We start from the raw sequence: 25,415 nt of genomic DNA, 5'->3' as shown, positions 1-25,415 counted from the left end.
AAAACTTCTTAGTATTATGAGTATGACAAATGACAGCAGCTCAGACAGATTTTACATGGAATTTACTTCAAAACAAGTTTCTAAATAATGACTTAACCTAAAAGCTTTGGACAATTAAATAAAATTTCCAAAACTAAATTCTAGTAAAAAATGAATAGCCTAAATCTTCTAAGAACTGCTATCCTCAAGCCGTCTTTGAAGTGTATTCCTACCACCAATTTGGTTACCAAAAGGTTCAGAAAACCTTCAGTATGTGCATACTTGGACTATCCTGATAGGAGACCGGTAATTTTACTTTTTTTCTACTTGCTAGGCAAGGCTCGGAACCGGTTTTTTCTTCGTACAAAAAATACCGGTATTATTACGTTCTTTTTCGTTCTTTGGTGTATTATTTCACTTTTAATGGGACAATTTAATAATACAATGTTGTTACCTAAACACATGATTCAATCCTACGTAAAGAGCATAAAATTAAAATAGTTAATAATATTGGGCTACTTCGGGTTTCCCAAAAAAAATTGTTCCGAGCCCTGTTGCTAGGCAGGTAAAATAGGTATCTTATCATATATGTATTTAGCTAAGCTTAAGAGGCAACAGGAGTGGTCATTTCTCCGTACAAACGTACCAGACTGTTTCGTCCGTAGTTTCTGAAGCTAGCTAGAGCAATGATTTTTTACCAGGCAAAAAATCCTGCGTAAAAATCTCAAAGCCACGCAACGCCAGGTTTGGCGTTGTCCTTATCGCACTAGTTCTAGGAGCCGCTTTCGTTAGCGAGACGGATATATATTCACCTAAAATATTTAAATCCCAGCTCAGGGTTGGCAAAAAAGTTACATTAATGTCCTTATGCCTATGTAATAGTTATTTATTTATTTTTTGACTTAATTGTAAATCAGAATAAATAAATGAATAACTGTTAAATATTAAAGGACATTATTACACAAAGTCTTGTGTTGTGGGTACTTAGACAACGATATTTGTTTGTGTAAACTTTATCATCGACCCCGAAATAATACTTACAAAAATAATATACCTACATTTACAAACGAAACTGGGGGCGATCACTGGTATTTAAACCTCCCTGGCTGTCAATAAATTCTGCCCCATAGAATCCGATGTCTTCTTACCAACCGCCTCAGTTAAACAATAGACCTATAAATCGGTCATGTTTTCAGTGTTTCAACATCTGCAACACGAAGGTAATGCGCGGAGATCAATCGACAGGACCCCTCATCACCCACTTCCTATACGAACACTACTGGTCCCGGGAACCTAGCGTCTGTTCCTTGTGGATGCACCTGGATAATGACTACATTAGGGTCATGACCGACAAGTTCGCTTATACTGGTTAGTCAACACTATATCATATCAGACCCAGGTACCGCTGGAGAGACGAAGTGCAGAAAGACCTTAGCGAAGTCGGCGCCGTCGACTGGACAGAAGCGGCTTTGGACAGAGTAGCATGGCGGTCTTTGGTGTCGGAGGCCAAGATCCACTTCGGGTCGTTGCGCCACAGCAGTAAGTAAGTATATCATATCAGCTCTTCATCGCCCACTGCTGAGCATAGGCCTCTCTTCTAGTACGCCACTTGTCCCGGTCCTGAGCTAATCTCATCCAGAAATGACCCGCAATTTTCCGGATGTCCACCCAACGAGCCAACGGATGTCAGGCGCTTCTTTCATCCGAAAGAAAATACGATTTTTTTTTCTTTTTTCCGAAAGCCACCATTCTGTTAACATTTTAGTCCACCTGCCATCACTCTGCATAGCAACATGTCCCGCCCAACACACCATTGCAAACTCGATGGGTAAGGTGGCAGGTATCATGTCCATAATAATTTGTAACCTAAAAATGTCAAATCTCACAAAATTGTATTGAAGCGATCGTATTGAGGCTGAAAAATACTATCAATACAGTAGGTATGTACCTAATACTACTTATGATCAAAGATAGGGCGATCTATGAGTTGCGTTCTCGCGCGCCAGACCATAATACTTGAAGTCGTGCTAGATCATCTAGCGCATAAGCGCATAGCTATGCATCTAGCCTAGATGCATGGAGTCGCGCGCTCGAATGCAACTTATGCTAGCAGGTCTGGATAAATGTACGGCTCCGCCATTATGCAAAATTTCCAATAGCTGAATCGACAAAAAAATCTTTTTGACCTGCTCACAAATTTCACGAGAATCTGTTGAGAATTGCGACCTGTAGAGGAGAACATCCGGACATACGAAAGCATTTTTGCCCCAGCTGAAACAGAGAACTTCGCTAACGCTCGGTCAATTATTAAAGAGCAACAACTATGCTTTATTTGTGCTTTTCGGTGAAGGAAAGCATCGTGAGGAAACCGGTCTAATCCTAATAAGGCCTAGTTCCCCTCTGGGTTGGAAGGTCAGATGGCACTCGCTTTCGTAAAAACTAGTGCCTACGTCAATTCTTGGGATTCGTTGTCAAGCGGACCCCAGGCTCCCTTGAGTCGTGGCTAAAATGCCGGGATAACGCGAGGAAGAAGAAGAAAGCGCTAGAACTATGGCGGCGAACAATTATTTCATGACACGAGGCATGCCTTACGCCATAGAATATGATGGCACGCCTGTCGTGTTATACGCCACACGTTAAAAACATTGATGACACGCCTGTCGTGCCATCCGCACCGAAACGGTTAACCCTTAAACAGGTAGTGTATTCTATAAGTACCACATAGCAAATGATTTTTTTTTGACGAGCAGAGTAAATACAACGACCGCCAAATGTCATTGCCGTAAAGTCAATAAAGTGGGTGATTTCCGAACGTAGAAAAATGGGAGGTGTCAATACAAATTTCTTTGACATTTTAGTTGTCAATTTCAAAACAACAACAAATGGCAGTTTTTGTACGTTTCTCCCGCTATAAAGCCGCGTCTGTTACGCCGAAAAAAAATACTGTACGTATTTTATGTTGTATTTTTAGGGTTCCGTACCCAAAGGGTAAAACGGGACCCTATTACTAAGACTTCGCTGTCCGTCCGTCCGTCCGTCCGTCCGTCCGTCCGTCTGTCACCAGGCTGTATCTCACGAACCGTGATAGCTAGACAGTTGAAATTTTCACAGATGATGTATTTCTGTTGCCGCTATAACAACAAATACTAAAAACAGAATAAAATAAAGATTTAAATGGGGCTCCCATACAACAAACGTGATTTTTGACCAAAGTTAAGCAACGTCGGGAGTGGTCAGTACTTGGATGGGTGACCGTTTTTTTTGCTTTTTTTTTTGTTTTTTGTTTTTTGCATTATGGTACGGAACCCTTCGTGCGCGAGTCCGACTCGCACTTGCCCGGTTTTTTTTAATAGATTATTAGATAATGTATGTGTAGTAAGTCATAATTTACCTTAGTTATTGTTTTCTGATAAAATATCCGCTCTAAAAGCTTGTGGTTTGTATGAACCCTCTGCCCGTTTGGGGCACGTTCAAGTGGTTTCTATGTGGCCACTGCCCTGCAGGGAGTTTACATGAAGTTTAAGGGTAAGTTTTATTAGTATGACTGAACCCTCATAGTACAAAAGTAATATATTTTCCTTTGGTTTTTAAATTAAATATTAATACGGTCAATTTTATGGGTTTCGACTTCCGCGCGAGCCAAGCAAGCTGGCAGTTAGTGCATTTTGTAACGGAAGTGTAAATGGGATGTGGACGTGACTTACCCTTAAAACTACTCTGTATGGCTAACAAGGCAGTGGCCATATAAGGACCACGTAGCACCATTGGTAACGGGCAGTGGGCATATAAAAACCACCGGGTTTTTTTAAATGAATTAGTGATAATGCCTGCTTCAGCTGCCATAAATGCGGTCGCAAATACCGGTCCCGCATTGGCTTATACAGCCACGAGAGACGTTGTTCCTCGCTTACAGACGCTGCATAAATCATCCGTCAAGATGTTAAAGGCCTGAATGAGTGATAATAAAAAAAAATCAGGTATTACTTTTCTTATAAAGCTATTACCTACCCGAATCAGTAACCAAAAGAAAAAAATGCATCAGGCCTGTTTAAGGGTTAATACTTATAGTACTTATAGTTTCGACTTTTGACTGTTTCTAGGCGATCGATTCTTAGCGATGAGGCAAACGGAGCGAACAGGAGAATGCAAACTAATTGGCGTTCTCGTCGCCAATAAGATCTTTCCCTGGGAGCCGAGGGAGATGGAGGTATCTGTCTGTCTTTGTCTGACTTAGCTCGAATTTAGCATACAGATGTAGAGCATAATTGTTTTCGATCGTATTTTCTTGGAAACGTTCGTATTTGTCATGCTACTTCAGTCAACGTCAGTACTTTTTGTACCGAGGCTGACTGAAATAGCAAGACACGTTCGTACGTTTCCGTGAAAATACGATGGAAAATAATTATGCATTGCAACTGTAATTTAAACAGAACAGGGACTTAATTGAGTGCACTTATTACGCTTAAGTAACCTAGTATAGAAAACATGCTTTCATATAAAAGTTTTTGGAAAAAATTTCATTTTTGGTACAAGCTTTTATCGCTGACTGTACTTTTCTTACGACAAACGACTAATACTCATGTAGACAATTCTAAAAACCCCTAACACAATTAGGTTGCGTTGTTTCATCACAGAGTTCCTATGGCCACCTCCTGTCTCCATCATCAGGTCAGCTTGATGGTACCATAATATTGCATTGTCACCCGACTTACGTATGTATGCAAAATTTCAGCTCAATCGGAAACTGGGAAGTGGATCAAATTTAACTTGCAAGATTTGATTACACACAGACAGACAGACAGACAACGGTCAGGTGAAACTAAATAAAAGCTTGTAAAAAGTCGCATCTGCATCCGCACTGTACCACAGACAGATACATAGACAAACACACAATTTTTTTGGGTCTGCGGATTCAAAAAGAAAAAATATATGGGACATTCCTACACGAATCGACCTAGTCGCCCCTATTTCACCACGGTGACAGGTGCGGCAATTCGACATATCTCACTGTTGCTGACGTCACAGACATCCATGGGCTACGGTTACCGCTTACCATCGGACGGGCCGTATTCCTGTTTGTCACCATCATTGTATTATTTAAAAAAAAACTTTTTTACATCGCCCAAAAACAGTTATTTCTCTTGCGATGTTTATGATGATAATGATGCCAATTGTCACAAGATTTAAAAGAACTTTCGGTAATTCTTTTTTTTTAATTAACATGTTGGTGGCAAACAAGCACACCGCCCGTCTGACGGTAAGCGTAATATTATAGAAGGCGATATACCTACATATTAAATTAATAAATACATAAATATTATAGGACATTTTTAACACAAATTGACTAAGCCCCACAGTAAGCTCAAGAAGGCTAATAAATAATCTTATTTTAACCTTTTAACCGACATAGAATTTTTAATCGAGCGTGCTCTTGTCGCTGCTGGTACGAAGTTACACGTTACACGAAGTTTTCTCTTATTTATCAGACCGCGGCGAAAAATTTTGTATGTCTTATAATATATATCAGTCCTCGGTGGTTAAAAGGTTAATTATGTGGTTGTTTCCCAGGAATGGGGTGATGCCACCCCCTCGGTGCCAGAGCGGAACCGCATGTACTTCTACTCCCACTGTTACAACAAGTCCAACTTGTGGAAGAAATACAATGTGGATTATATTTACGAGGTAGTATCTTATACATAAATTATTAATGAGGTTTTTAGTGTTCCGTACAAAACTTTGTTCACGGATCAAGGAACGCTTATAGGATCACTTCGGTCTTGCAAATCAGTTACAGTGGAATCCGTCTATTATGACTCCGCTTATACTGACAAACCGCTTACTATGACCTACTTAACCACTGTGCGAAGTTTGGTTTTCATATAAAATACTTTGTGACAAAGTCGGATAAGATGACTTCGCTTATAGTGACAAACCGCTTACTATGACCTACTTAACCACTGTGCGAAGTTTGGTTTTCATATAAAATACTTTGTGACAAAGTCGGATAAGATGACTTCGCTTATAGTGACAAACCGCTTACTATGACCTATAAATCCTATTTCCATGAAATTATGTCCGGTTATACTGACACATTCGCTGGTTTTCGTGGCCGTCCCCACGTCTTTCCCTGCGAGGATGTTTGGTGCGTGCGTGTCGTGTAAGTTGTTTTACTTTTGATTCTCCCACAAATGAATTTGAAACTAATTTGTAAACATTAACAAATTAAGAAGTTAATCAACTATGTTTTATATGACATTCGCTTAGTATGACGTGTTTGTCACTTCCCTTCGATGTCATTATATGCGGATTCTACTGTACCTAAATGCGTTTTTTTAGAGACCGTAGAGTTATTTTTATCTCATCTCAGCTACTGATTCAGAGCCCAAGATCTATATCTATCTACTTTTTAGGATTCCGTAGTCAACTAGGAACCCTTATACATAGTTTCGCCATGTCCGTCGGTCCGTCCGTCCTCGTCCTGATCGTTAGTGTTAGAAAGCTGCATGGATACATAAATCATGCATGGCGAGAGAACGGTAAAATAAAAATGTCGAGGTTCAATTTTGGAAGCTTTCGCTTGCTCGGGTGTCAATATTAGCACGAGCGGTTAAACAACAACTTTGCTCCCTTATAAAACAAATAACTAATGTTATTTTTATGGTGCCGTACCCAAAGGGTAAAAACGGGATCCTATTACTAAGACTCCACTGTCTGTCTATCCGTCTGTCTGTCACCAGGCTGTATCACATGAACCGTGATAGCTAGACAGTTGAAATTTTCACAGATGATGTATTTCTGTTGCCGCTATAACTACATAATATAACAACAAATACTAAAAATCTAGACCCATCTAAGAGAGAGAGATCTAGTGATCTGGAGTATCGAGTCAGAGGCCGTGAGTTCAAGCCTCACACAAGACAGAATTTTTTCACTTTTAAATTTATTCTAAGCTTATCTTTTTATTTATTTTTCGTCTTAAGTTAGGTATTTTTATAATATGAATATAAAAGTAAAATATAAAAACACTTACAAAACAATAAAAAAGCTTATTATTATTATGAGCCTACATTGTCCCACTGCTGGGCAAAGGCCTCCTAATTCTATAGGCCTCAAATGCCTCTTAAAAAGTACGGAACCCTCGGCGGGCGAGTCCGATTCGCACTTTTCCGTTTTTGTTCCAGATCGAGGTGTTAACAACAACTTTAGATGTGACGAGTCAGGGTGTAGCGACGTTGTTATTGAAGTACGCCCTTAAGGAAGCCCTGCTGTTGCGGCACCCGCTCATACAGCTCATCTGTACTAATTCTTACGTGTAAGTCCAGTAACACAATCAGGACCAAGAACCCGCCTGTCGGGTACACTGTTCGTATCGACTACGCGCTACATACGGCGAAACCGTGGCTACGCGCTACGAAAGTAACCCGTAGCAGTTAGTTGCAATGAATGTGTTAAGGCCCAGTAAGTTCGTGTTCTCTCACTCGCACTGAGCGTAAGAGTGAGCGAGATGGAAGTGCGTGCCCGGGAGCGCGAATATCATGTTCTTAGGGTTCTGTACCCAATGAGTAAAAATGGACCCTATTACTAAGACTCCGCTGTCCGTTTGTCTGTCCGTCTGTCTGTCTGTCTGTCACCAGGCTGTATCTCATGAACCGTGATAGCTAGGCAGTTGAAATTTTCACAGATGATGTATTTCTGTTGCCGCTATGACAACAAATACTAGGCAACAGAATATAATAAATATTTAAGGGAGCCCCCATACAACAAACGTGAGTTATTTGCCGTTCACGACGGTACGCAAACGTTACAGTAAACTCTGGTCTTATATTTGCTATCTTTTTGTTGGTGCATCGGCACCACTCCTTGCATCTTGACATAATTTGACATTCCTTGACAATTCATTGGCATGCGGTTTTGACATTCACTTACATTTTGGTATCGTCGTGAGCGAGTTCAACTCGCACTTGGCCGGTTTTTTTTTATTTTAAAACAAGGTTCTCAAATTATGTTAACGTATACCAAAAGAGAAATAAGGAAAGGAGAAGAAAGATGTTAACGTATACCAAAAGAGAAATAAGGAAAGGAGAAGAAAGATGTTAACGTATACCAAAAGAGAAATAAGGAAAGGAGAAGAAAGAGGGGGTTCTAGGGGTTAAGTTCTAGGGATAAACATGTATTGTTGTATTATATAACCTTGCACATAATATGTGGGGTGACCTGGGCCCTTGTTGGGGTTGTTGCTAATGGAAATTGCCACATTGCTGAAACGAAAAAACATAGCCAACATGACCAATTAGGCTAAAGATCATGGTGGCAATCTTATTCTCACTACGTAGTTCCAAATCCACAAAATCATACAGTCTGCAGCAGAAGTTGCTACGCGGGCCATGTGTTCAAAATGATCTTGACGCGACTTTATCATTGTTTACAGAATAAGAGCGTCAACGTATTTTTGAACACCTCGCCCGCTAAGCAACTTCTGCTGCTGATTGTACGGCAATTAATTTCATCTATTTTTAAACAAGCAGATACGTCTGCGAGCGATATTCCAAATTCAAAGGAAAACATGGAAAAAATTGCTCTTAGTTTAGTAGCTCAATTGGTTAAGAGCAAACGCACGGATTGTGTAGGTTGCGGGTTCAAATCCTGCCGGAAGCGTAAATTTTTAATTTTTTTCCTTTAATAGAAAATTAATTTCATCTTTTCAGTGAAAGAGTATGTGAGCGCTGCGGAATGACGAAGGAGTGGTCGATGAAATACGCCGACTTTGTGGACAGCTTCGGTCAGAGCATATTCTACCCTCGCGCCCCTCATCTTGACTGCACTATTTACATTAAGAAGTTTGACCAGAAGGAAGCGGCCGCTTTGCCGTGCTTACCAGAAGTATGGTAAAGGAAGTCGAAAATAGCGAGCGAATCTACCATCATCGCTCACACTGTTTACACACCTCACACATCGGTGGACCTTATGTATTTCGTTAAGGTCCACCAATGTACAGCAGTTAGGAGTGTTTCTATTTGTACCAGCTCGTCGAAGGCTGGTCTTCTTGCGTGAGGAAGATTTGAGGCGCCATTTTGTTTCTTCATTCTCGTTTGACGTTATGATGTGTTCAGTTCAGTGATAATGACGATGAGTATTTTTTTCAAATAAGGAATATATATAAAAAAATATATTGTATTGGCTTTAACTGTCTCTTTCATCGTAATTTTTCTCTAAACCGAAATTGTAAATTCTGTACAAAATTGATTCCAAATCAGATGGAAGCTTGTCGATTATCGGTTGTAGTAAACTTACTTTTTTTGGTAACTTTGATACTTTGAAATGTATGTATTTTTTTTTAATTTTGATGAGTGAATAAAAACAGGTAACAATAACTTATCCATTTATTTTCACTTAGTAAAATAGTAATGACAAAAAGTATAAAAACGTTAAATACACATAATTCATAAATTCTTATTACAATTAAACAAATTTTATATCTACAGTCTTTCATATTTTCAGGTTTATCCAAACAAGTCAACATACTTTTATAATATACTCGTAATATGTGATGTGATTCTGTTTGTAATAAAACGGTTGCTCTAAAATTAAATTTATACATACACATTTAAATATAAAATTTTCACGGGCTTCCTCCTCAATCCATCGCAAAATACAGCAGCCATCTTGCGAACTGCATTTTGTGACTAATTTTAGGTAACTACATCAAGTTTTTAGTAACTTGCAAATATTCCAATAAAATATAGTTACAGATGTAGTGCATAATTATTTTCCATCGTATTTTCACGGAAATGTACTTACAACGTGTCTTGCTATTTCAGTCAGTCTCGGTTAAAAAGGACTGACGTTGCAGTCAACGTAGTCAAAGTAGCATGACAAATACGAACGTTTCCGAGAAAATACGATGAAAAACAATGGGGTTGGCAACTGTCAAAGGTTTGCCTAGATGGCGCCATCATAGCTTGCCCCTTTTTCTATGAGATTTGGCTTAAAGAGCTGGCATCCAGGGTATTAAAAAAACAAAAATTTGACACAATTCTAGGGATTGACGGGGCAAGCTATGATGGCGCCATCTGCTAAAAACTTCCACCGGCCAACCCCATTATGCACTACATTTGTTCTTAAAATGAAGGTACCTATTTGTATAAAACTGCAAAACGAAGTTTCTTGCATTGAGGTCTTAGAGAATATATCGGTAGAAGCATATTTTTTATAGTCTAAATAATAATATAATAATACTCGTATGTACAATTAATGGTTAAACATTATTTACAATAGATATCTGATGGTATTTAAGATGCTGATAATAACATAATTATACTCAAGAAAATTAGTGAAGATAATAAAAAATCTTTCTGCGGGAAGAAAATATATCATAAGTATTAAAGATGACAACCATGAAAATGAGTTAAATAATTGATAAAAAATATTAATAGGTACCATGATAAAAACGATTTTATAAAAGAAAATCGAGTAACTAATTGGCTTCCCATTTAGAAATATTCCTTATGGCATCAAAAAGTACCTTATGATTCAGTATAAAGAAAGCCACGTATGTGTTTAAAATTAGTAGGTATCTATGTATGTCATTGTCATCATATAATAGTAAATATTTAGTTTTTGCCAGCATCTTAAATAAGTAAAATTTCACTTCCCGATGAAATAACAAAATTTATACTATAGAATAAATAAACTCACGGAACTGAATTTCACACGGGCCGGACTGATTTCATGCGTTTCTACTGTATAAAGTAATTTCGTTCACACAAATAAGAACTCTAATGTGTGCGTACTAAGGTTAAGTTTTGCCAAGTTAAAGTTAAGTGAAACAAAGTAACTTTTCGAATTAGGTTGCGACGATAGTTCGTTTCGGTCTTTCGGTTGCGTCACTCGATATAACCGCTTAAACTATTTGATACACTTTTTCTATTGATCGTTAAGTGGGTTTCGATGTCTGTTTATTTTATCGTCGATCAAATCTTGTTTTTTTGGTACGACTAGGTATTGGTTATTTTAACTTGTTTGTTATTTTAATTGACACGTATTTCAATATTTAGTCATAGTACTTATAGTTATACGTGGGTTAAAATTATTTTCGTTGTTTTATTTTTTGTCCCCAAAAAATGTGACGGAGTGGAGCTCTTGTATGGGGTGAAATTTTGTTAGGTGAAGTTTAGTTTTTGATTTTTCTCAAGTGAATTATAATCTACCTACAGCTAGAAATACATGCAATAGCGCTCAACTTTTTTTTAATTTGTATAAAGACAAAAATAGAAGCGTGACAGAGTGGTCGGTAACAAGACAACGAAATTAATTTTGACCCACCTATGCGTTTGAGCCTAGAAGGTGGAAGAAAGAATCTTTATAAATATTTTCTCAGAAAAAAGTAACAATAGATCTTCTAATAAAATTATAAACTTGGAAGTATACCCAACAAAATATCACATCCCTAAATTTAACTCATATAATACTGATTATTATAAAACAACTGGCAATTGGTGTCACAACCTTACATAAAACTTCCAGAGAAGGCTACATTACATGAAGCTAGTTTTAATATGTATAAGAAATTATATGTCAGCTGTCACATCAAGCGGTGTGATATATTGCATAAAATTTCACACATTAAAATCAGCGTACGCAGATAACTGAAGCCATCACGCATCCTGGTGTCTTTTTGCCTTAAAACTATATAGCCCTATATCATGGCATGGTTTCCGATGCGCCGGCGAAAGCTTCCTAAAATAGCAAAATCTTCTAAGTGCTTTTTAAATTCCATTGGCAACGAAATTTTCCAAAATGAAAATTTCTTCAAATTTCCGATAAATTTTAAAGCACTTAAAAGAATTTCCGCCACATCGCTGTAGGTTTTAGTTCTTGGCATATTTCCAGTGCGAGCCCCCCTCTTTGCCCCCTTTCTTGCCGTGTGAGGAGTGCTTCTCGTGGTGTTCCTCGTGGCCCTGCTTGCCGTTGTGGCCTTTGTGGTCCGCGTCCAGGTGGCCCTTGTTGCTGTTGAGAAAAATATTGTATTAGAAAGATGAAGCATCCATGACTACCTATATAAGTCTCATTGCCCTGAGACGAATGAATACCTAATTCTAGTTGCAAGGGAAGTGGGTTGCCAACTGCCCACAAAAATTGGAGACCGTAAGATGGCTAAAGTACTAATGATATCCTCTCTCAAAGAAATCATGTCCAGCGTCATGATGCGCCTTCTTCGTTCCACTCTCATTGCTGTCTCATACCTTTACTCCCTCGTATCTTTGTCTTAGTCAACAGTATCCCTTCTTGCCTCTTTCAACGAAGGCATATCCAGCATTAACATGATGTCTTTTCTTCTTCGCACTTTCATTTCTGGCATGTTTACTATTTTGCTCCTTCGTTTACTATTTCGTATGTTTCGTCTCACTCACCTGTATCCCTTCTTGCCTCTTTCAACGAAGTCATATCCAACATTAACATGATGTCCTAGGTGTCTTCTTCTTCTTCCCATTTTCATTGCTGGCGTGTTTACTACCGCTGTCTTGCTCCTACCTTTACTGTTTCGTATGTTTTGCCTCACTCACCTGTATCCCTTCTTGCCTCTCTCAACGAAGTCATGTCCAGCGTTAACATGATGTGCTTTCTTCTTCCTGCTCTTATATCTGGCATGATTATTACCGCTGTCTTGCTCCTGCCTTTACTATTTCGTATATTTTATCTCACTCACCTGTATCCCTTCTTCCCTCTCTCAACGAAGTCATGTCCCGCATTCACATGATGTGCCTTCTTCTTCCCGCTCTCATTGCTGGCGTGTTTCGCGTTGAATTTGCCGTATCGATGGTGTTCCCCGCTCTTGTGGTAGTCGTCGTAGAACTTGTGCTCTTTGTGGAACTCGTCTTTGTGGTATTTGTTGTGGTAGCCTAGAAGAGAAGAGAAGGAAATTACGATTCAATAAGAAATTATAAAATAGTTATTTGTTTTACAAGGGGGCAAAGTTGTCAAGGCGGACCTCGGGAGGCGAGGGTTAAACAACTTTGCTACCGAGTGAAATTTAGTATTTTCCACCATAAGGCAAGGAAAATATTAACTGTAAAATATTACAAATTTAATCCAAATATTTATCATTCAACATTAACATTTAGAGGTCAATTTTACCAGCCAACATGACTAAGAATAACAACAACTAAGAATGTGACTGAGACGACAAGAGCGCTGCGTTGCGATCGTGTTCGTTTTTCCTACAAGACATCTGCACCCGGCCAATAAGAGACTTGTTTTGCAAGTCTACTCGGTGTAACAACATAACTCAATTACCTACACATTTGACTAACAAATAAACCTATAAGGGCGTCCGGTAGCTGGCGCGGGTGCACGCAAGTGGGAGTCATTATAGGTAAAATCCGTCGCACGCGTACGCGCCAGTTAGCAATGCTCATACTTACTATTTTTCGTTAACCCGCTCACCCGCTCCGTACAACCCCGCGCCAGCCTAGCGGACGCACTAAGTACCTAATTTGTAATTTTTAATGTATTCTGATTAGATGAAAGCTATTAATTAGGTTAAATTATTAGCTTTCATCCAATCAGACCGTTACGTCAACAATCAATCAACATAATAAGCAACAAAACCAATAAAGTAATAAGAAAAGTAACACATTGTGGCTAATAACATTAGATTTAATTTTAATGAAACATTACGTCAACAGATTGTTGAGATTGTTTGAATTTGATTAATCAATATAATATAATAAACAACAAAACCAATAGTTACATGAAAACTGACACATTATGTCGTAAAATGTTCTAAATACCTATTTCTTTTATTAAAGCCGAGGTCAACCGACAAAAGACCGTGAATAATAATAATCTTGCGCAAGCGCAACTTTCTCTGCAAATCGATCTGAGTGGGATTTGTTTACGATTTGTGGCAAATTATGGGTTTTCGTTTTGCGGTTTAGTGTTCAAAATAATTTCCTGATTCGTTTGATATAAATTATAAGTTATAACCGAAAGAATTGAATCATAGAACAGATTCCGCTTTCCAGCAGCAGCAGCAGATTTGTGTAAAAATGTCCTATAATATTTATTTATTTATTTATTTCCGAGAGAAAATGCATGAGTTAAGGGAAGTCCGCAAGAAGTTCATCATCATCATCATTATTCAATTTAAGAGCTGGGCTCTTGTCGGTGCAGCGTGATGAAGTATGTAAGTATGTACCAGAACCAAAATATTTTTTGCATGCATACCCGAAAAGGTGTCATGTTCATAAAATATAATTATGTTTTAAATATTGGCACTTCACGTCTACTTAAACATAACATCACAGAATGATTGAGGGTAGCAAAAGACAAGTTTATGTGGATATCCTTGCGAAAGGTTAAAATAAGCCCAGTAAAGGACGTCTTTTGACTGATATGATGATGAGGTCAAAATCTTGTTTAATAAGCGATATCTCAACTGATAAGAATTTATTTATTTGTAAATGTTTGTACAATGGTTGAGTGTATACAAACAAAGTGATTAAATATGTCAAAACAGACGGAGATACAATAAGTCAATATTTATAAAATAACTAACGACCCGTCCGGTTTCGCACAGGTTACACAACATTTAAACAAATTATACACCTAAGCTTTTCTCAAGAATCACTCTACTGATAGGTGAAAACCGTATGAACGTCCGTTCAGTAGTTTTTGAATTTATCGCGAACATACTCGTACATACACACAAACAGACAGACGCGGCGGGGGATTTTGTTTTATAAGGTGCAGTGATAGTCACTAGGATAGGCTTCTTGTGATTTACCTAATCATCTACCAATCAATCATTACCAGGCCCCAATTTCACCACGGTTACAGGTGCGACAATTGTAAAATCACTGTTGCTGACGTCACAGGCATCCATCGGCTACGGTTACCACTTACCATCGGACGGTCCGTATTCCTGTTTGCCACCATCATTGGTTTATTAAAAAAAACTTTATTATATCGGAAAAAAACAGATATTTCTTTTGCGAAGTTTCTGACAATTGTCAAGATTTAGAAGAATTGTAGGTAATTCTTGACAGGTAATGAGTTATATGTCGGAATTTCGTGACAATTGTAGTGTTTCTTGTGACAATTGTCATAAATTTAGCAAGAGAAATATCTGTTTTTTTCCGATAAAATAAAGTTTTTTTAAATAAAACAATGATGGTGGCAAACAGGAATACGGCCCGCCCGATGGTAAGCGGTAACCGTAGCCCATGGATGCCTGTGACGTCAGCAACAGTGATGTTTTACAATTGTCGCACCTGTCACCGTGGTGAAATTGGAGCCAGATCTCGAGGTCAAACGAATGCATCTCAGATGGTCGGAAGTAACTGCAACTCTCATTGTTGGACCTAATATCTTTGCAATAAAGTTTAGAATTCAGTTAAAATTGAGGACAATACTTGACAGTCAGTAAAAAGTATCAGTCCAATGAAGATCGGTTAGTAACCTCTCGTTAAATTTTTTGTAAGTTTTCTTTTTATTGCCAGTCTGCGGTAGTTTTTGTGGACACAACGGTTGGCCTTGGGCTGGTTGCAATAGATGATAATGTATAACTATAAATGTGGAAGTAGGTCGCAAAGTAATTTAAATTTATCACATTACGATAAGATTGGAAAAAGGTATCGCAACAGATAAGGACCCGTCATCACGTCGGGTATAGCCATTGCCATTTTCACTTCACCATTCTTTTTTAATTATTAATAGTGTTCATTCATATGTAATTACTTTCAGTCATATATGATTTGTCCCACCACTTACAACAACCGTATGTTTCAACCACAATAAGTAATGGTTGTCTAGGTCCATGGGGTCTCAGCGCACAAAAGTTTTTTGCAGTAATCGAGAAGCACGGCTGCCCTAAGCAGAAAACAAGTAACCCAGTTTTGACAAATTTGTCTGAGGAGAGCAAAAAAACGTAATTTGTCAGTTTTGTTAGGTATTTGGTCTAAAATGTAACATCTGTTTATACCATTATGTTAAAGGCGATAAAATTAAGCTTATACAGACTTTATTTTTTGTTATTCTTGTATATTAAACTTTGTACAGGCATAAAATGTTTTCTGTGTAGTTTACTACCCGAAAATTTCAGAACCATTCGACACAAATTCAAGTATCTCGTGTTTAGCTTGGAAATAGCAAGCATTTTAGCTTCTTAAATACTAAACATATTTGGCTCTCCGCTCAATAACTTTTCCAATTTTCATGCAATTCTGAAGGAAATGGTACCAAATGAAAGCTAATAACATAAGCTACCGAAAACTGTTTTTTATTTCTTTCAGGTTTATCGACTTCAAAATCCCTGTTAGATAATAAAACGCTTGAAAAAATAATATATTTTTTAATATATTTTAAAGTTATTTTCTATTGGAAAATAGACTTTTTTTGAATTAGTGATTGATGTTGCCATCCTCGTACCTTCTGACACATGGTTATTGGTACCTATTTCATCGATTTTATTTATTTTCAGAGATTATTTTGTGATACGATGACCCATTCCTTCAACAAACTCTCTGTCTTCGTGGATGGGTGGTACCTACAGGATCCTGCTTCCGAACTTTTCTTTTTTAGGGTTCCATACCTCATAAGGAAAAAACGGAACCCTTATATTAGGTCCTTACCTATGAAATTGGCGTTTTTGTTCATAGATATAAGTCTGATCCTAGTTTTTTTTTTTTTTACAAAAGTACATACACAATTACAATAAAACTACAATATGATTTCGCCAAACTGCTTGACAGCAATTAATTGTTATTTTTTATTGTTAAGTGTTCAGAATTAAGCCTTGAAAATAGGTCTTTTCATGTGCTGTCGGTTCGAGTATTAAAATTACTTATATTTTTCTAATAGTACCAATTTTCAAGAAATGGAGATATTGAAAACATACCTTAAAGGTGTCAAAAATTACTGGAAAAATTTTGTTTGGTTTGAATTAGCCATCAAAAAAATATCCGCAAAATTAATTGTATGGAAATTCGTGTTTCGTTGAAATTCTCCGAACAAAACGCCAATTTCATAGGTAATGACCTAATAGGATCACTTTGTTGTCCGTCCGTCCTCCGTCCATTTGTCTGTCAAGATCCTTTATCTCGGAAACACGTGGAGGTATCGAGTTGAAATTAAAACCATATACTCAGGTCTACATTCCCTTAAAGATGTAGAAAAAACCAAACACCTACATTAACGTAAAAAAAAGATACGGTGGTTTATGCCAAAATACGTAAGTAAATTTCGACATTCTCAAGGGATTCAAAATTTAAAGGGTACCTAAGTAGGTGGGTAGTAGCTAGCTAGGTCAACGAGAAGTCCCGTTGCCCTAGAACTATGAAATTTGGCAAGTAATATTGTATGACATTATAAGTACAGGGAATAATCTGAAAACTATAAATTTGTAAAAAATAAAAAAATCAATAACTAAATTTGTAAGGAACGCTCGGTGGGCGAGTCCATCTTGCATTTTTTATAGTCCTATTTGACAGACGTGTTTGATAGGAATGAGGCAGGTGCATGGAATGGTGAGAGCTGGTGAGTTCATAAAAATCAATATTTGGGGACAATCTTACACTGGTTGACCTAGCCCCAAATTAAGCAAAGTTTGTACTATGAGTACTAGGCGACGTTATATACATACGTGTATAGATAAATACATACTTAGGTACCTACATAGTTACTTTATTTACTATTTAACTTTACTTGTAACAAAGTAAAAATCTAATTAAATCCTTCAAGTCAGTTTTACCTATTTCTTATAAAACCACATCGATCTGAAATTTTGCTGATATACACCTATTAATATGGTAAGTAATTGGTGGATCTCTTTAGTGGCTAGAGTTAAACCAAGAAAAGTCTGCAGTAATTTTGACAGCACAAGGTCAATCTCGAGAAGTCTATTAGTAGAGTCAGACCAAGAAAAGTCTGCATAGATGTTGAGAGCACACCAGTGCAGGTGTTATTTTAAACGTCAAACTTCTATGAAATTATGACATATAAATAACACTGGCACTGGTGTGCTCTCAACATCTCTGCAGACTTTTCTTGGTCGAACTCTACTAATAGACTTCTCGAGATTGACCTCAGATGATTCACTTTACCACATAATAAGTGTCTTTAAAAAAATTCAAATTTTGGCATTATTCCTGGATTAAATATTTCCCTTTTGGTCAATTGAATACAGTCAGTTGTTGTTTGTTTCTAATTTTTGCCAAAACCTTTGGCAAAAAATAGAAGCGTATTCTAGTGTTCTGTTTTCATTACTGTAGAGGCTACAGTGTAGACAATACAGATATTTTTAATTGTTTTAACAACACTTTTTCTTTAAACTTAAATTTGACAGACTTTTCACCTTTGACAGGAATATTGCTAAGCAAATTTGTTTTCTATGTATGTCTTTAAACAAGGTACCTTTTGTATAACTATGTAACTAATTTCTAACCTAAATCGCAGATTGTGTTGGGAGATACTTGTTTTACCATTGTAATAAACTAATTCGCAGTTACGAACATCTACGCTAAACTCAAGTATCTCGGTCATCTATATGAATTACAAGTATCTCTGTTTAGTTACTTGTCTTTAGCTTAGAAATGGGACATATACTTGAATTTAGCGTAGAATACAGGGTCAAAAAAAGATACTCGGATTTTAAAAACATGAATATTTTGAAAACTACACATTATTTTACAATTATTTTTTTGGTGAAAGATGCGCCTGAAATTGTAAATTCCGAAAATCCAAAAAAACTGTTTTTGAAAATTTTTGAGTTACTTGTTTTCTGCTTAGGGCAGCCGAGCATCTGATTGACGTAACTGGTGACCGACGAGCTGGCGGCTTCCTCGCACAACGTATCAGCATCGCGATACAACGAGAAAATGCCGCCAGCGTCCTTGGTACAATGTGTCAAGGAGTTATTTCAGATTTATGGTAGTTATTTATTAATTTAGTTTAATAATTTCTGTACATTTAATTATGTAAATAAACTGTTTTTATCATCAATAATGGTTTAAAAAACTATATAACGTCGCTTGCAATTTTTGCCTTCAGTTACCAATGAGAAATTTGACTTTTGATATTTTAATTAGCTCTTTTATCGTCTAGACTTACCTTTAGTCTTATGTCCCTTTTTATGCCCCTTCTTCTCATCGAACTTGGACCCCTTATGTCCATGAGCCTGCTCCTCATGGCTGCCCTTATGGTCAGCCTTATCATGATGTTTCTTCTTCTTCCCTTCTGCTTCTTCATATTCTTTACGATGGAGTTCATCCGTCTTGAAGCCCTTAGCACCTTTGTCTACATGGTGATCATGTTTGAAACCACTGGAACTCTGGAAGGTTAAAGTCGAAGTCAAAGAAATGTCATGTTTGATGTGCAAACTCTGTGCGCTGTTTTATTGTGGGTGAAAATAAATCTTGGTAGCTACAGTTACGTGCTTACGTGTGAATAATTAATGAATAAAATAAACTCATATTTATACGTTGGTCTAAGGACTTTTAACCCGTGGAACGCCCTAGTATCACACATGTAATACTAACTCAATTTGGGTCGTAGCGACTCAGTATCAGACGTGTGTTACTACAGATCAAAATGGGTCAAATTGCTTTGCATCAATTCTAATACCTATTTAACATACAACAAACATTTGTTATCTGGTATAATATGTTGTATGGTAACGCATTAGACCGGCAATCCAAAGATGTGGGTTCGAGTCCCACGTTGCCCAGAGTTTTTCATCGTTGATTTTTTCATTGTGATTGACATCTGATCATACAATTTATAATTTGTTGCATGGTCGTCGTTCGACTGGTTAACTCAAGCTGGGAGTCGTGTCTAATAAATTTTGTTGTGGCTTAAAATATTAACATCCCTCTGTTTTGATCCCTTTCTGAAAGCATTTCTCAACAGCTACAGATTAATACACCATTCGAGCTACTTTTAGGAGAATTACTAGAGTTAGACCAAGAAAAGTCTGCAGCGATTTTGATAGCCCACGCAGTGCAAGTGTTATTTCAAACGTCAAACTTCTATCACATTATGACGTATAAATAACACGTGCACTGCGTAGGCTATCAAAATCACTGCAGACTTTTCTTGATCTAACTCAATGCGGAAAGAGACCAAAATTTCAACGTGACCACAGAATAAATAATACCTAGGAACAGAAGGTTCACTCTGTATGACGAGAGAAACAAACGCAGGCGTGAGCAGTAAGCCTAAGCCGTACACCACCGGTTTGACACTGACATATCGTCGGGTAACAAGCAAAAGTCACTAACTAACACCATTGAAATTATTGGACAATAAACCGTGTTACAAGTGTAATAAAGTGCATTGTTACTTTAATTTTTTGATAGTACTTAGTGACTTTTGCTTGTCACCCGACGATATTCGCTAGCGTATGCGTAACTTATTACTTTCTATGCATTTCGCTCGTACTCGCATATTAGTGCGAGCGAGATGTCGTGGTAAGGCTACTGTTTTCTATAGACTTATTAATTAATTGAAAAGCCGCGTAGAATTTATAAAACTAAGGTAAAAAGAACTGTAATTTTAGTAGTGTACTATAGTCAGTTGCAGAACTCATAGAAGTATCAAAGCGGGCAAGTAGATCTAATTCAAAATTATAGAAACGAAAATTTATTGTAAATAAAAAACTATCACCACCATTCATTAATTTTTGCTAGCCTCAATTAGTTCATTTATATTTTCTGATTTTATCCCTTTCTTACAAAATACTAAATGGCAGAATAAGACAAATTGGATCGGCAAGTGTCAAAAGTTTGTATACATAGGTACCTATAGGGTGGAAAATATGGGCCCTGGAGGGAAAGAGCCTTAAAACCTTAAGTTAGCTCATTTTACTTAAACGGAAACATTATTTTATTTTTAAAAAGAAACAAAACTACAACTTGAGTACTAAATATTCGTTTTTATGTATATTTTGTACGAACAGACGAGTGATTCGTAGAGAAATTATTAACATGAACTGTATCGACTAATAGAATAAAATAGCTAGTGTTTATTTTTTGGAATTTTTATTCTGTTCGAGTCCCGGGCGAGACAAGCTAATTGTTAAACATGTTTGAATGCAGATTTGTTTCTTTATAAAATAAAGGAATGTTTCCTTTAAGTGAAATGAGCTAACTGAAGGTTTTAAGGCACTTCCCTTCCAGGGCCCATTAATTTTTTCCACACTGTAGATGGCGCCAGAATAAGTTCTGTCTTTGGTTTTGTTATACATGGGTACATTTTTTTACACAACGGCCTATTGATAAAGATTTGCAGCATACCTATTGTTGATAATTTTAATTTACGTGTTACAAAGCTAAAAATTACTTTCGTTTTAATTTTAAAGGGGCCCACTGATTAACAGTCCGCCGGACGGTATCGGCCCGTCAGTTGTCCGGAACTGTCAAAATTTTGTTCTAACTGACAGGCCGATACCGTCCGGCAGACTGTTAATCAGTGGGCCACTTTAATGAGTTTAAAAGAGTGTAAAGGATGTGTAAAAGTATTTAGTAAATATGTACAGTCGACGTCAAAGATATGGTTACAGTTTTCGCCTTATTACAAGGGAGAAAGACGCAAAAGTGTAAACATATCTTTGACGTCGACTGTAGGTACCTAAGAAAAGTATTTCCATTTTTATTAACAACGTGTTTTTAGCCACTCTTCCTCTATTTAAATATGGGATTCCTATCATTACCTACTTTCAGGTATACATAAAAAAAGATTATTAAAGCCCTTCCTGATTATTGTGACCAGTTCGGGTACCTACACGTCTCATATTGGAATTTGTAATTTAACGTAAGATTTGCTGACTCATTATTTGTAATTTGTTTAGGAGTTTGAGTAATTTTGTAGACCAATTAATTATGTTGTGGTTAATTTTTTAAACAGAATTAGTATAATATTATCAATGTAATTCAATTTATGTAATGCGTTTTTGTAAACTATACACCTATTCTAAAGGGGCCCACTGATTAACAGTCTACCGGACGGTATCGGCCTGTCAGTTAGAACAAAATTTTGACAGTTCCGAACAACTGACAGGCCGATACCGTCCGACTGTTAATCAGTGGGCCCCTTAAACATAGAAGGGCTTAGTTTGTTTTTATCTTATTTCTTACTGTTTTATAATATACTTTCATCGTTTGCCCTTGAACTCTTCACATACTTACTTATAAGGACAGTCAGGTTATTTTTAAGTAGTTTTTATTGTAATTTTAACATAGCCTGGGTACGGTGACAGTTGTCACCTCGATACAATTTTGCGTTTTAACCTCGTAAGTTCCCGCGTACTCGTTCAAGTACAAATTAAATTCGAGTTATGAACTCTTATAGAAATAATAGAAAGTTCCAAATTCAAAAGCGTGAAAATTGGCTTGGGCCTTACGAGGATTAAGTATAAATTGTATGAAGTTGACAGGAATGGACAAGTAGGTGCAAAGTTAATGAAGCACTTAAACTAAACACAAAACACAACATACCTTTCCACCTTTATGCGCGTCATGATGCGCATGTTTCGCATGACCACCACCCTGCGTATGTCCCGTCGCATGCTTGTTATGCTTGACCACGGCCGCTGCTTCCACCTGATCCTTCAGCAACGGGACTTCTTCCACGGTAGCTACAGCGACTTCTGAGGAAAGCGGGACTTTCGCTTGGATGATCCCATAAGGACTTTGGAAGGAGTTGGGAGCGTCAGCTACTTGGATAGAAGATTTAACTGGAACTAGGAATGGTTGTTGGTGGGTTTGAGCTACAGGGTTCGAAGGTTGGGAGAGTTGATGGACTTGGGGCTTTGCAACTAAATTTTGAGAATATTGGGGTACTTGAGTCTTTGCAACTAAATTTTGAGAATATTGAGGTACTTGAGGCGTTTGGATTTTAGCGTATGACGCTTGGACAGGGGTTTGAGGTTGAGTGTACAAAGGTTGAGCTTGGAAAGGTTGGAGTTGACGAGCTTGTTTATATGGCACAGGAGACAACACAGACGGCACAGGACGATACACAACAGGCACACTCACATCTGGCCTCGTATTCGGAGCTGCGTAAACTTTATGGTAATGTTCAGCGCTAGCCGCTAACATTTCTTCATAAGGAGGCGAAGGATAACTTTCCCCATCTGTAAACTCATGGACTTCATATTGATGGACTTGGCGAGGAGTTCGCATTGAGCGACGGACGCGGCTTAATGGGACATCTTCGTATGTACATCTCTTCACTCTTATATGCTCTTCAAACGGACCTTCGTGCACATTACGCCGTGTCCTATGATTCTCTTCATAATCGCCATTCATCTCACGTCTAGAACCTTCTTCAAACGGTTCATGAATATCCCGCCGCGTTCTAAAAATCTCTTCATAAGGATCGCCATCTTCTATATCTCGTCTGGTTCTAGAATGTTCGTCATAGTTTCTTTTGTCTCTAGAATGCTCATAATCTTCTTCATTGTAAGGTTCTTCCAACTCCTCCTCCTCGATGTTATCATCGAGTTGAGCGGCCACCGCAACAACTAACAACAACCAAAGTAACTTCATCACTGCTGCAAGCGTTGTATTTTTTTCTTTTATACCTTTCAAAGTCGGTAGATTGCAAATAAGAATAAGTAAACAATGATATTTGCTCAAGCGGGCGCGCGCGGTCAAAGCCAGCGATGCACTGTCGTCCGAACTCCGCCTAGAAAGCGTACTTTAACGCTAAAATGGATTTTCGGTGAAAACTATGACCGTGAATCAATTTAAGTTTTCTGAGGTTATATTATGCAATGATTACTGAACCATGGATGATGTATTGATAACAGGTGTTACGCAAGTTATGGGGGTTATAATATTTCAGGCGATTGAAATAAACGTGAACAAGAGTTACTAAACCATTCCATTGCTATTATAAATATTGTTGGTAAACTATCGAGGAACGTGAATTACTTAAAAATGTATTGTTATTAAAAATCAATTGCATTATTGGTGTTAGTAAATATTGATCAATTCGGTGGAGTAATCGAAAATAGAATTTAAAAAGTCCTTTGGCAACACTTGTTACTAACATTTAATTATTTCAGATGTCTATCTAGAATAAATGACATTTATTGTCTTGTAAAATTCATTCAGTTATTACCCGTATTCAAGTGCAGCAAAGTTTACGTTCGAACTAGTTTTCAAATGTAACTTAAAAGGTACAGTCGCCATCAGATATATCGGAGCGGCCAAGGTGCTCACAAATATCGGAACACGCCTCTATTGTCAGGGCGTTAGAGCGCGTGTTCAGATATTGTGAACACCTTGGCCGCTCCGATATATCTGATGGCGACTGTACATCTACGCGTGGTGGGGAACGTAAGTATAGTACCTATGCATTTTTATACAATTGATGGGAGAAGAGTTCCGAGAAGAGTTCCTCAAGAGTGATGATTGACAATATATGTGTAGATTGCGTGTTTGTACGAGTATGTTTATTTCTTTGGTATGTCTTAAACCGAGTCGACATATTTTTACCATTTGATAAAAATACCTAAAACACAAAAACTAAAAACGCTTGTAAAACGCTTGTAATGGGGTATGTCGTTCGCTCGGCTGTCAGATGTAACCTTCCTTCAATTACCTAAGGTTTATTCCATCAGAACATTAAATCATTAAAAAAATACAAGTCCTACGACGCCGTTACTTTAAAAAAGTTTCGAGATTCAACGTGAAACGAAGACTTAAATTAACCAACTTAATTAGTTTCATTACCATCATAATTACCGGTGGCGTGATGTCCAATGAACTCAACTGTCGTAAAATGTTATCTAATAATAATTAGTAACAATCTGTTGTAGTGACAGCATCAGTATTCGCATTAACATCCTTTTTTGACACCCACCCGCTATCTTCAGTTACCCGTGAATAAGATGCATGTAACTGAGTCGAAATATCGGGAGCTCGAAAGACGAAAACAATTCAAAAGGTAATCACGGTTCATATCCCGGTCGATATAAGTCTAGTCATTCTGCTTATCCGTTTTAAATCCCCGACGCAAAAATAGTGGTGTTATACGTTTGATGCCAATGTCTGTCTATCTGTCTGTAGCATCGTAGCTCTCAAACGGATGTACCTATTTCGATGCGGTTTTTTACGTGAAAAAAGCGAGTTTCCTTGCGGTGGTTCTTAGATCCAGCAGTTTGAAGAGTATCCGGCTCTTGTCCAAAAATATATAAGGCATTTTTAGTCTGTAATCTGTATCTGTATCTTTATCTGTGTCTGTATCTGTATTTTTAGGTATTTATAGTTTTTAGGTATCTATAGTGTGTATCTTTAGGTATTTAAAAAAGGGTAAACAAAATCTATCCTCAAATGGCTTCTTAAGCTTAATGTTAAAGTCAGGTCGTTCAGTGAGAGATACAGGTGGTTTTATATTTGGTTAGTTAATCAATAAATGTTTTAACACTTATAACT

General features: G+C 37.4%; 2 protein-coding genes across 2 annotated transcripts; one reads left to right on the top strand and one right to left on the bottom strand.

The window, feature by feature from the left end:
• Positions 1 to 122: 122 nt before the first annotated feature.
• On the top strand, positions 123 to 9,160 carry LOC134806458 (uncharacterized). The gene is made up of 6 exons (XM_063779739.1): positions 123 to 285; positions 1,176 to 1,347; positions 4,080 to 4,186; positions 5,548 to 5,661; positions 7,161 to 7,291; positions 8,685 to 9,160. The coding sequence occupies exons 1-6, from the start codon at positions 151 to 153 to the stop codon at positions 8,866 to 8,868; spliced, it is 843 nt and encodes a 280-aa protein (XP_063635809.1). The 5' UTR covers positions 123 to 150; the 3' UTR covers positions 8,869 to 9,160.
• A 1,197-nt stretch (positions 9,161 to 10,357) lies between these two features.
• Positions 10,358 to 23,651, bottom strand: LOC134806344 (histidine-rich glycoprotein-like). The gene is made up of 4 exons (XM_063779553.1): positions 23,010 to 23,651; positions 19,087 to 19,306; positions 12,686 to 12,878; positions 10,358 to 11,985 (listed from the first exon to the last, which is right to left on the bottom strand). Exons 1-4 carry the CDS (start codon positions 23,520 to 23,522, stop codon positions 11,847 to 11,849), a joined length of 1,065 nt encoding a protein of 354 aa, XP_063635623.1. The 5' UTR covers positions 23,523 to 23,651; the 3' UTR covers positions 10,358 to 11,846.
• Positions 23,652 to 25,415: the final 1,764 nt, after the last annotated feature.

The sequence above is a fragment of the Cydia splendana genome, chromosome 3 (assembly GCF_910591565.1).
Source record: "Cydia splendana chromosome 3, ilCydSple1.2, whole genome shotgun sequence".
NCBI lineage: Eukaryota > Metazoa > Arthropoda > Insecta > Lepidoptera > Tortricidae > Cydia > Cydia splendana.
This window is presented reverse-complemented; position numbering and strand designations above follow the sequence as displayed.